The sequence below is a fragment of the Polypterus senegalus genome, chromosome 1 (genome assembly GCF_016835505.1).
Source record: "Polypterus senegalus isolate Bchr_013 chromosome 1, ASM1683550v1, whole genome shotgun sequence".
Lineage (NCBI taxonomy): Eukaryota > Metazoa > Chordata > Cladistia > Polypteriformes > Polypteridae > Polypterus > Polypterus senegalus.
In genome coordinates this window covers 23,079,265-23,091,313 of record NC_053154.1, presented here as the reverse complement: position 1 = coordinate 23,091,313, position 12,049 = coordinate 23,079,265, and the positions used below count along the sequence as shown (strand labels likewise).

Genomic DNA, 12,049 nt, shown 5'->3' with positions numbered 1-12,049 from the left:
GATTGGCTCCAGCAGACCCCTGTGACCCTGTATTAGGATATAGAGGGTTGGATAATGACTGACTGACTGACTTCATGGTGCCATTTTCTACATGTATTTTAATCACAGTTAAACTTCATTTGCATGGCTGCTGTTATGACTGGATGTTTAATATCATATTTTTCAATTGTTATGGAATTTTAGTTCTCCTTTATATTTTGGGGGTGTGGCACAGTGGTAGCAGTAAGAAGACCAGGGTTTGTGTCCTGAGTCCTCTCTGTATGTACTGTATGTTCCTTCTGGTGCTCCAGTTTCCTCCCACAGTCCAAAGACATGCAGGTTAGGTGGACTGACGTTGATGAATTGACCCGCTTGGGTTTTGCCCTACGATGGACTGCCCAGGTATCATCCCTGCCTTGCTTAGGATAGACCCCTGCAGCCCTACTCAAGAATACTTTCTGTAGGTGTTGCCACAATGCAGATGTTGTATAGCATTTTCTAATTTTCATCAGTCCAAAGCACTTTGTTCCAAAATGAATCTGGCTTGTCTAAAAGAGCATTTGCATATAACAAGCGACTCTGTTTGTGGTGTGAGTGCAGGAAGGGCTTCTTTCTCATCACTCTGCCATACAGATGATCTTTGTGCAAATTCTGCTGAATTGTAGAATGATGTACAGATACACCATCTGCAGCAAGATGTTCTTGCAGGTCTTTGGAGGTGATCTGTGGGTTGTCTGTAACCACTCTCACAATCCTGTGCATATGCCGCTCCTGTATTTTTCTTGGCCTGCCAGACCTGCTGAGTTGTTTTAATAGCAACTGTGCCTGTGGCCTTCCATTTCCTGATTCCTTTCCTTACAGTTGAAACTGACAGTTTAAACCTCTGAGATCGCTTTTTGTAGCCTTCCCCTAAACCATCATACTGAACAATCTTTGTTTTCAGATCTTTTGAGAGTTGCTTTGAGGATCCCATGCTGTCTGTCACTCTTCAGAGGAGAGTCAAGGGGAAGCACAACTTGCAATTGACCACCCTTAAACACCTTTTACCATTCATGACTGGACACTCCTGTCTATGATGTTCAAGGCTTAACAAGCTCAATCCAACCAAGTAATCAGCATTGAGCAGTGACAGGCATTCAAATCAGCAAAATGACAAGGGGACCCACATTTCTGCACAGCCAGTTTTCCACATTTGATTTAATTTCATAACTAAATACTGCGCCACTAAAAATCTTTGTTCGGAAAACACCCCAGATGTTCTTAGGAAATGAAAGATACACCACTGTTATGTTTTTTGTTGTAAGGAGAGTACATTATTATGCAGACTGAGAGGGGCATCCACACTGTGAAGGACTGCCCAGGTATCATCCCCGCTTGCACCCTATAGTTGCTGGGATAGACCCCTGCAGCCCTACTCAAGAATACTTTCTGTAGGTGTTGCCACAATGCAGATTTTGTATAGCATTTTCTAAATGGTTGTTAGTTGTGATGACATCAATAGTCACAGATTTCATAATAACATCAAAGATTAGCCCTTTTGACTTCTTGATTGTCTTGAGGTTGCAAATACTCAAAAGAAATTCAAAGTGCATGTGTGTTTAAAATTATCGAGTACGAGTTCGGATCATGTTCTGAGCTTTGACACTTGGTTATTGACTTCTGGGTTTTGACCTTTTGCTTTTGTTTTCGTCTACCATCTTTCTCCCAGTCCTTTATCTTTCTCTTGCCTTTTCAGTGTGTCTTCTATCAATGGTAAAACAGTTGCAACTATACTGATTAAGCCAAAGGCATCTTTTGCTGGTCACGCATTTCACCAGCATTGTAAAGTGTGATCCAGTACTTGAAGTGAGCTGGAACTCACCAGTATGCAGGACCAGCACCTCTTCCAGTTTCTATGCAGAGTACCGGCACCATTTGTTAGTGTACTGGTGATCTATACCCGCAGTGCACAAAGCCTCACAGGAGATATCAATCAAATGATATTGTACCGCGCCACCTTGTCACCTTCAGTTTCATGGGTGACCCCCTCTCCTGCTCTTCAATCAAATGTTATTGTATTATGATACTCAAAGTCGTATTGTGATGCTCAAACTGAAGGGGGTCTTCTCCAGACTGCCTATTTCAGTTCTCTCCAAAGATAATGTGCCTCATTCGGGACTCTGTGAGAAACCGCTCATTCGACATAAAGGTAAATCAGTGGTAGCCAAGGATTCTCCAATGAGACACAGCACCAAAGGAGACCAGTCTTCATTTCAGGTCACTGGATAGCGTCCATGTCTCGCAACCATATAGCAAAATGGAGCACCAGGACTCTAGAGACTTGGACCTTCGTCCTTTTGCATAGAGATCAGGAGCGCCACACACCCCTTTCCAGCGACCTCATGACCCCTCATGCTCTCCCAATCCGTCTACTGACTTCACAGGAAGAGTCACCAGAGACATGAATGTCACTTCCGAGGTAAGTAAACCTCTCGACAAGGTCGACACTCAGTCCGCAGACAGACACACTGCTGATGGCCGTGCCTAAGAGGTCATTAAAGACCTGGATCAAGCCCAGACACTCCGACTCCTCGCTCAGTCTCTCGAGAGCCCCAATCAGAGTCTCCATTGAGGATTAACAAAGTATATATATAAAAAACGTGGTTCTTCAAAGTGATGCCATAGTGGAACCAGTTTCCAGGAGGAACATTTATTTATTTAGATCTGTAACAGGTTCTGTAATAAGTAATCATGAACAGATGAAAACATTTAGTATAATCCCAGTAGATCCCTGATTTTAAAGAGAGTCTTGCTGCAAACACAATGACACTGTGTGACCCTGAGCAAGTCACTTCACCCGCCTGTGCTCCAATTGGAAAAACAAAACAAGTGCAATCGGTAGAATCTCACATGTTGTAAAGCTGCTTTGGATAAAGGTGTGGGCCAAATGAAAAAAAAAAAAAGTAAATGTAAAAACACTGAAAAATGGCATGTCAGGTTAAAATAAAAAAAATATGTACACCAGTTCCACATAATAAAATAGTTTTTCCATCCATCCATCCATCCAGTTTCTAACCCGCTGAATCCGAATACAGGGTCACGGGGGTCTGCTGGAGCCAATCCCAGCCAACACAGGGCACAAGGCAGGAACCAATCCTGGGCAGGGTGCCAACCCACCGCAGGACACACACAAACACACCCACACGCCAAGCACACACTTCTTTAGAATCGCCAATCCACCTAACCTGCATGACTTTGGATTGTGGGAGGAAACCGGAGCGCCCGGAGGAAACCCACGCAGACACGGGGAGAACATGCAATAAAACCCGGGAAGCGAACCCGGGTCTCCTAACTGCGAGGCAGCAGCGCTACCACTGCACCACCGTGCCGCCCCTAAAATAGTTTTTATCAAAAATAATTTAATTATGCTTAATGCACTAAATTATTATATTCTGAAACAACATATTTTTATATAAAATGAATAAAACTTTTTCATTCTCTGTTAAATGAATTATGTTATGTTAAATACATATGGCACATGTCAATACAGCAACTACATGCAGGGAGGACCCGAGAAGCGAACCCGAGTCTCCTTACTGCGAGGCAGCGGCGCTACCAAATATTAAAAGCGAGTACAAGAAAAAACACAAAACGGAGTAACGTTAGTCTGTGTGATTATGTATTTTAAATGAATATCTGAATATTTCTCGTTGTGTGTGTGTGTTTTTCTTTTTTTTAACTTTTTTTCACTAACCTGTCTGTCTTAACCAGCGACAGTAACTCAAACGAACAACCTGTTGCTTCTTTGAAAGTCACATGACTTTACCGCCAAGGTATCCAATCTCTGCTGACGATGAATCCGCTTGGTGAGTATTAATTTCCAATGAGGACTAAACATAACTATTTTGACTTCTTCCTAAATGACTGAAATTAGTATATTGCACATCCCACAATATTCAATAAATTAAACATGATCGAGACACGTTCAAAAGTTGAACATTAACAAAACGTAATAAAAAGTAAATACATTCTTGTAAATGTAACAACCTGCCATTTCCCTTTTTTTCAGTGTACAACAACACCGGCGAGGTTCACGTTATTGTTAATCTGTTAGTATTCTCTTGTGCAAGAAGTACGGGTGTTTCTGTTCGGATCCTTTTCAGAGCCAGCTTCATATGCAAAGATCCCATCTCAAAATAAAATGGTTCTTTGTCGAGCAGTTCTTCTATGAGGAGTCAAACAACGCAGTAAAGTGCCAGAACCGTTATTTACAAGAGTGTAAGAGAGTGCCGTTCAGTCAGACTCATGACGCTGTACTCGAAATGGAGATGAAGAACTGAATCGTGTGGTAGGTCAGATTGTTAAAGCCAGTGAAATCAATATCAGTGTAAATCCACCTCTGCCCTTCTACACGTCTAATTTTCTAAAACATTTTTTGAATGGAGGGTTCGGGAGGAGATGAATCTTTTTTCCCAGTTAGCTGGGACTAAGGCGTGGACCAGTCCATCGTAGGGCAGTGTCAAACAGACAGTCCCATTTGCAAACTCCACGGTAACAGTGACCGGCCAGGCCACCGAATCAGTGACGCGGCGTTATTAACCATCGCGCCGACATGCACTTCCCATGTTGCTTCTTTTGGATATTATTATAATTACTAAAAGATGTTTTTGCGTGGATTTGTTCATACTTCTTCAAATAATAGAATATGCTATTAGTCGGCCAGTGGCCAAGTACTCCCTTGAACAAGTAAAATTATATATATTTATATAATATATATATATAAGTAAAATTTATATATATATAATTTTCCTTTATATATTTGTAGTCACTCTGATTTCTTCGTAAATTTGGCAAAAGCTTTAGACTGGGCGCCAGGTCAGTGCAGGATAACATTAGTTATAATTAAATCACAATAAAAAGGATTTCTAGTTAGTTTAGGCAGTTTTCGTAAATGGGTGAAAATCCTAGACAAAATGTCATCTCGTGTTCCTACAACTTTTTTTTTTTTGTTCTTTTGGTGATCGCTTACGTGTAGGCACAGAACAGCAATCCGTGCGAACTTAATGTCACTGTCATTTCAGTGTCACAGAGCTTGGATGCTTTCCAGTTCGGGTAATAGATGGCCCACGTCGACAAATCCTTAAAACATTCCAGTTTCTTTTACTGAGATCACTTAAAGCAACCACCTGCTGAGAGCTAGTGCGTGCGAATCATTTCTTTACCTGTTCATTGTGAAAATGCGCTGTGTCTTTAAGAGAATCAGATGCTCCGCTGCAGGTTATTCGGCGCTCCAAAAGCTCCCAGCAACGCAGCAATCCGTCTCGAAGCTCCCAGAGTAATGACGGGCACTGGCGTTTAAACACCATTTATAGTGCGGCCAGCCGAGCAATTGCTGCTCATCATCGGTATTTTCCGGAAAACAGGAGAGGTCAGAAGGCCGACTGATAAGGTAAACTTTTGTTTGCCTAAATATTTCAAAGGGAATCTTGCCTATTACCTTTGGACAGAATCGCAGTGGGTGTACTTCAGATGTCTGATATACTGAATCAAAAAAAAAAAGCACACTGAATGATCTTTTCATGGATGATGTGGGACAGTCGTCATAAACGTTAATGATTTCACTTAATTTGATTGTTTTGTGTTTTTTTTTTCTTTGTACATTATACACATTGCTTTCATTTTTTTCAATCTGGCAGTCGCCCTCGATTGACTCCTACAATCCGTCTGGTGCCTCCCCAAACCAAACCCCCCAGATCACCAGCAACTCACAATTGGATTAACCGCATTTGATAACTAACGGGTGGATGGACAGGTAAGCTGAGCGGCAGCTCTTACGAAATTCATAAAAGTCCGAATCTTATACAAAGGTGCCAGAGAATGGAAGCCAACAATATTTTGATATGCTTTGAAACAGAAGGAAATGGACGGAAAGTGAGAACTCCCCAGTTTGAAAGAACTAAATTATATAGTCTATATTATAGTATATATACTGTATATATTGTAAGGATCAGGCTGGAGAGCCACAGTGCTCTATAGCTGTCCAACCACACGGCCCTCTGAATCTCCGGCCTGATCGTTACACTATGCAAACCATCTTTACACAACTATCAATTCAAGGGTTACTTTAACACTATGCCATATTTCTAGGATGCCATAAATACGTAAAACATGGGGGCAAATCACCGGCACTGTGCCACACTTGGTTCGCCGTTTGACAGGCTTGTCCTCAGGGCAGAAGACGATTGACTGACGAGTCGCGACACTCCCGTCAAGTCCGTTTGTTTAATCAAAATATTTATCAAAAATATGTTTTGCTTTCGATTCACCCGATTAAATTTAAGGAAAAAAAAAACGGTCATAGCTGCTCTTCTGGTGACATAACGCAAAACATTTGACGTCAGACGTTTTTTGTATCATTTCGTTGATGGCTCCCTGCCGAAGACGGCTAAGGAAAAATAAATAGTTTCAACATGCACCTTTTTGTTCATTCGCGATTTTTATTATTGAGTTAATGCCTGAAAATGGACTTAAAAAAGTTACGAAGTTTTCTGAATTCGATTCTTCATTATTGAGTCGCATCGTGTCAGGTTGGAACAAACACCAGACGGGAAGCCAGTTCATCGCGTGTTTTTATTCAATTGCATCCTGGTTTGCAAAGGTTTGTTATAGGAAAGGCGTTATATAAATAATAATAATAATTATTATTTTTATTATTATTATTACTAGTAGTAGTAGTAGTATTAAATAAACAATTGGAAACGTAAGAAGTTGTGGGACTTTAGGAAACGTCAGATTGCTGTGTTTTACTATTAATAGAAAGTTATTTGAGCAGACTAAAGTTTAGGTGTCCATTATAAACTAGCAATCAACAGCATATAAAGATTTTAATAAATGTACTATTAACATAAATACATTATCACTAAAACCAGTAAAGTCCCAATTAAAGAATTATGTTTTAATAGAATAAATATTTTAGAACAAGCATGCTGGGGCTGTGCTCGACTTTCTTATTCTATTATTTCTTCTAATACATTTAAACAGATGGGCCTTTTCTGCTTCTGCTTCTTTCCTTTACCTCCTCGGGTGGGGTTGAATATTTCTTTTACATTTAATTTACTTACTTAGCTGATGCTTTTATCCAAGGTGACTTACAGCATTTGAAATATACAATTGATTACAGTGCTTTGAGAATGGAAAAGGCGCTATATAAATAAAATAAAAAACATTATTACAGGTGGCGCAGTGGGTAGCGCTGCTGTCTCACAGTTAGGAGCCACGGGTTCACTTCCCAGCTCCTCCCTGCGTGGAGTTTGCATGTTCTCCCCATGTCTGCGTGGGCTCCGTCCGGTTTCCTTCCAAAGACATGCAGGTTAGATGCATTGGTGATCCTAAATTGTCCCTAGTGGGTGTGCGTGCGTGCTGCCCGGGGTTTGTTTCCTGCCTTGCGCCCTGTGTTGGCTGGGATTGGCTCCAGCAGATTCCCGTGACCCTATAATTAGGAATAAGCGGATTGGATAATGGATGGATGGATATTACAATTTTCAGCACAAGCAGGTGAAGTGACAGGCCACGCAATGTCAAGATCTGAGCTTCCAGCCTCTGTGTGTGAAATCAAAGCCGTAACCAGATTGTTTAATATCAGCTCAGTATTTCAGCTTTTCTTTTTTTGGCTTGATTTAGAAGTAAATTGTTGTATATACTATGTCATTATTTGTTTGAATGGTACAGCATTGTAATGTAATAAAAACAATACTATTCAATTTCAATTCTTTATTGTTATGTGTACAAGTACCATGTACAATTAAATGCTTGCTTGCATGTACCCCTGCAGACAGTGAACATGGACAAAAAAAAAAAAAAAACCCCACACACAATACATAAATGAATTTAAATAAGTAAATACATAAAACCAGAATCCTAGGAATAAACGGACACAGTGACACCACGTTACTGATTGTTCACGAGTCTGATTGCAGTTGGGTAGAAACTGTTCCTGAACCTGGAGGTGCGCGTCCGAATGGACTTTACTATTACTACTAAATAATAATATTTATGCCCCTGAAATCTGTTACGCTAATTTGCCATTGATTTATGTCATGTTAAAAAATCTGATATTATGTTCAGTAACATGCGGATTGTTAATGGCTGCATACCTGAAGTGTAAGCAGTTATTTATATTAATTTTCTTCTGACATGAATCCAAACCCACTTGCGTGCACGTTTAATTTGAATTCATTTATTTAAAAATTCATATTCACTTCTTTGTCACCCCCAAATTATCCATCAATTTTCTTAATCCTCCTACCAGTTTAGTAACGCCAGTCCACTGAGCCTGCATGGTTTTTAGACCGCGGGAGGACCCCACACACACATGGGGAGAAGATGCAAACTCCTCATAGGAGCACCCGCGGGACTTGATCTCGGTTCTCCTTGTTGCAAGGCTGCACCATCGCGTCGTCCTATCTGGCATTAATGTGTAAATTATTTAACGTGCATACTCTTTTCATGACTCACCAATGCACTTAAAACAACACTATATAAAAATGTATTTAAGGTATAACGTTAAGACGAGACGCATTCATTGTGGAATCCGCCGACATCTCAGCAGCAGTTAGTGCTTGGCACAAGGTGGGGTCCACCAACCCTAGTTGGGCACACACACGCACACGCGAGAAAAGTTAAGAGGTGCCAGTTAACCTAAGGTGTGAAAATGAAATTGCAAGAGAGATTGCATTTTCACTTTATAATTTTCATTTTCTTTTTTTTTGTAGAAAATACCTCCCATTGATGGAAAGCCCACACAAACATGATGAGAAGCTAGAAGTCCCACGCAAGTTTTGCTCGAGTCTTCGATTCGGACCCAGGACTATAAAAGATAGAATCCCTATAATATGGGAGGCGTAAATAAGCCAAAGATTGAACAGAACTCTATTGTTTATTTAAGATTATAGCGTACAGGGAATGATTCATCTCAATATTTTACGTTTAAACCAGTTTCATTAGTAGGGCTACAATCAGGCGGTATGGCTGCGCCGTTGTTTAGTACAGCCGCTTCACGGGTTCAACCCCTGGTCGTTATTTGTGTACTCTACACGCCCCATGTATTTTCATTCGGGTTCTCCGATATTCCTCCCACTTCACCAAAAGTGATTCCAGTCTGTGTGCGCGATCTCAAGTGAGCCCTGCTGTGGCGGTTGCGTTGCGCCAATGCCTGCCAAAGGGATTAAGCGATTTTGGTGTCTTTACGTTGTTTACGTTGAGGCTTCACGTCACCTGACAACATTGCGTGCCCCGCTGGCCTTCTGCTGATTGGTCCTAGGATCGCGCTCCTGTGGACCCGCCCTCTCAGCACCTTTGATTAATAGAGAGAGGTAAACAATCTGATTTACGTTAATTGGAAATGCACAAGTCATTGTCAGACGGAGCTCAGGGTATCACCTTGTATTTGTACACAACTTCACTCTTAATACAAATGTTTGGGATAACGTTAAAGGTTGGAAGTGATAAATGTTAGAATTAAAGTTTTAAACTAATCAAGATTAAAATGGCCTGGCGCCGAGAAGGGATGGCTCCCTCTTTGATTCCGTTTCTGCCAGGGTTGGCTTCAGTTCACAGGTGCACCGAATTGGGTACGAAGATTAGGAAAAAGATTAATAAAAGGCGAATCGTAAAAGGGTAACAGAGGTCTACACAATTAAACTCATTAAAAACGTTATGATTGTGAAGAGCTACTTTTATTTGAATTCTTGAACACAATAATAAATATAATTAGAATGTTTCCATCGCGGCACATTTATGCACAAAATTGAAAGAAAATTATTGAAAATGATTTATTCACGTATACAATATTGTTGTAAATCAATTTTACATGATCTAATCTTTTAAATACTTTGTAAGAAAAACAATACGTATTCATGGACTTGCATTGAATTTCTCTAGTCTTCGTCACGTCTGAGTTTATTTTTGGTGGCCCATCGTTTGTCCACTTTTTTGGTGTGTCACTATGAATCATCTGGCAGTAGTCCGCCGTCATACTGACACCCCAACATCCCTGGTACCTTCCCTCCATGATATCCTTGATATCCTCAGTGAATCTTTGATCCTGCTCTTCACTCACCGCTCCAAGAATTTCAGGGTAAAATTGCAAATGTTAATCTAAAAACTGAAGTTTGAGTCTCGTGCTGCAATCCAGTTCCTTAAACTTAACCAACACATTTTTTTTTTTTACAATTTCTTTATCATTTGGATGACCGTAGTTACCTTTAAAAACATAGAACCGACATCTTTGAATGATACCCAGTGCTGGTGCCAGGTTATTTTGTGCCATAGGCCAAGCTTATTAGTGTGCCAACGGACAGTTCGGTTGCTCACCTGTGTGGCTGGGACCCCTAGTTCTGCCTAATTCACCTTAATGGTGGTCCGGCCCTGATGATACCCAAGCCTCTTGTTTTAGCTCATTCATCACACCATCAAACTTTACACCAGAAATCAGTTTTCTAATATCAAAGTGAAATTAATTGTCATCTCAACCATATACAGTACAAGTATACAGATAGACGAAATTGCGAAGCTCAGGGTCCAAAGTGTAACATGACGTGCAAATAATAAAATAAAAATAGAATTTAAATTAAAATTTAAAATTAAAACACAAACAAGTCAAGACTTTGTGCAAAGACAAGACAAAGAAGTAGCAGCAATATTGACGTGTAGTTAGTAATATGAACATTGATGCAATGTATGGTATTTGCAATCTAGATACATAAATATACTCAATAGATATGTAATATAATAAATAAATAAATAATAGATATAGATAATACAGAAATGATCAGTGTATGATAATAGTTCTTTAAGACGTGTAAACAATGACAGGTCAGAATGTTTCACAGCAGAAGGATATCAAGAGTGTCAAAATCCTTAAAGGTGGGTATGAGATTTTCAGTTCTTTTCTACCTGCACACTCGTCTTTGCAGGAAAGTGGCTGGCATGTATAAAAGTTCTGTTTTAAGAGGTGGTTGAGGCAGTGTGGACGATCCCAGGGGGCAGCATGGTGTTAAGGAGTAAAAACTCTCCTGCAGCCTAGCAGATCTGGCTCTGATGCTGCAGTATCTTCTCTTGGATGGCAGAAGTGTTCAAAGTCCTTATGAGGGGTGTAAGGGGTCCTGCACAATGCTGCAGGCCTTGCGGACACTGCGTTTGTAAAATATGTCCTGTAGTGAAGGGAGAGGCACCCCAATAATGTTCTCTGCTGTCTTCTCAGGTCCCTTAGACGAAACTATAGACAGATTCGTCACAAATCCATTAAACAGGTGCCATCTTTTGATCGGGCTTCGACAAACTGCTTCATTAAACCAAACTTGCTGTGCTGCTACAGCAGCCTGTGATAATACTGTTATTAGACTGTTTGGTACATTCCTAGCCCCATCCTATATTTAATTGATACATATTGGTATGTCCCTAGCTCCCTTTTGCTATTACAGCTGCTTTAGTCTTTGCTTTAACTTCCGCCATATTGTATTTTAGGTTAAGGAAATTATCGTCCTTTTATCTTCGAGTTGTCAATGGTTTTCACATCCTAGTACTTATATGACTTCTTGCCAGAAATCTATATTAAAGTATACAGATTTTCAGCCTTGACTTTCTTGGCGAGTAAAACTATCTGTCCACGTTCACTACAACCAGTGGGGCGACGCACACTCCGTAAGGACTGGGTCTTGGGAGAGAAGCCTCGCTAATACGGCATTCGGGGACAGAAAACTTACTATGAAGCAGTGGTAGCAGCATTTGATCTGGATCCATCACGTGAGGTCTGATGATGTGACTGGCTAAGAATCTTCGCTGGTATCTGGAAGGCTGCCAGTTCAAACCCCATGACTGCCAGAAGAGATCCTACTCTGTTGGGCCTTTGAGCAAGACCCTCAACCTGAAAGTTGTTCCAGAGGTGCAGAACCCCAAAAGTTTTGTGAAAAAGTCAACTTCTCTTGGGGGATTAATAAAGTATATCAAAAAGTGATACGTTTGTGGCACGTAGCTGGCCTTTCCTTTTGATCTCGACATCAGTTCTTACTCTGCTGTCCCACTCAGAGAGAAA

The 12,049-nt window shown here is 40.6% G+C and overlaps 1 protein-coding gene and 1 long non-coding RNA gene across 3 annotated transcripts in view; one reads left to right on the top strand and one right to left on the bottom strand.

Moving 5' to 3' along the window:
* The window catches only part of LOC120523405 (uncharacterized oxidoreductase YjmC-like), a 91,437-nt gene that overhangs the window by 67,768 nt on the left and 11,620 nt on the right, over positions 1–12,049 (bottom strand). Inside the window, exon 1 of one of the 2 annotated variants that reach the window (XM_039744691.1) lies at positions 5,181–5,297. The exons of the other annotated variant lie outside the window; for it this stretch is intronic. Within the exon in view, the coding sequence (XP_039600625.1) occupies positions 5,181–5,188 (8 nt within the window). The 5' untranslated portion in view covers positions 5,189–5,297. Of the gene's footprint in view, positions 1–5,180; positions 5,298–12,049 lie in introns of those variants that run through there. 2 annotated transcript variants of the gene reach the window in all.
* LOC120523415 lies at positions 5,323–8,786 on the top strand. The gene is made up of 3 exons (XR_005632621.1): positions 5,323–5,407; positions 5,655–5,770; positions 8,730–8,786. It is a non-coding gene; the product is annotated as an uncharacterized LOC120523415 (long non-coding RNA).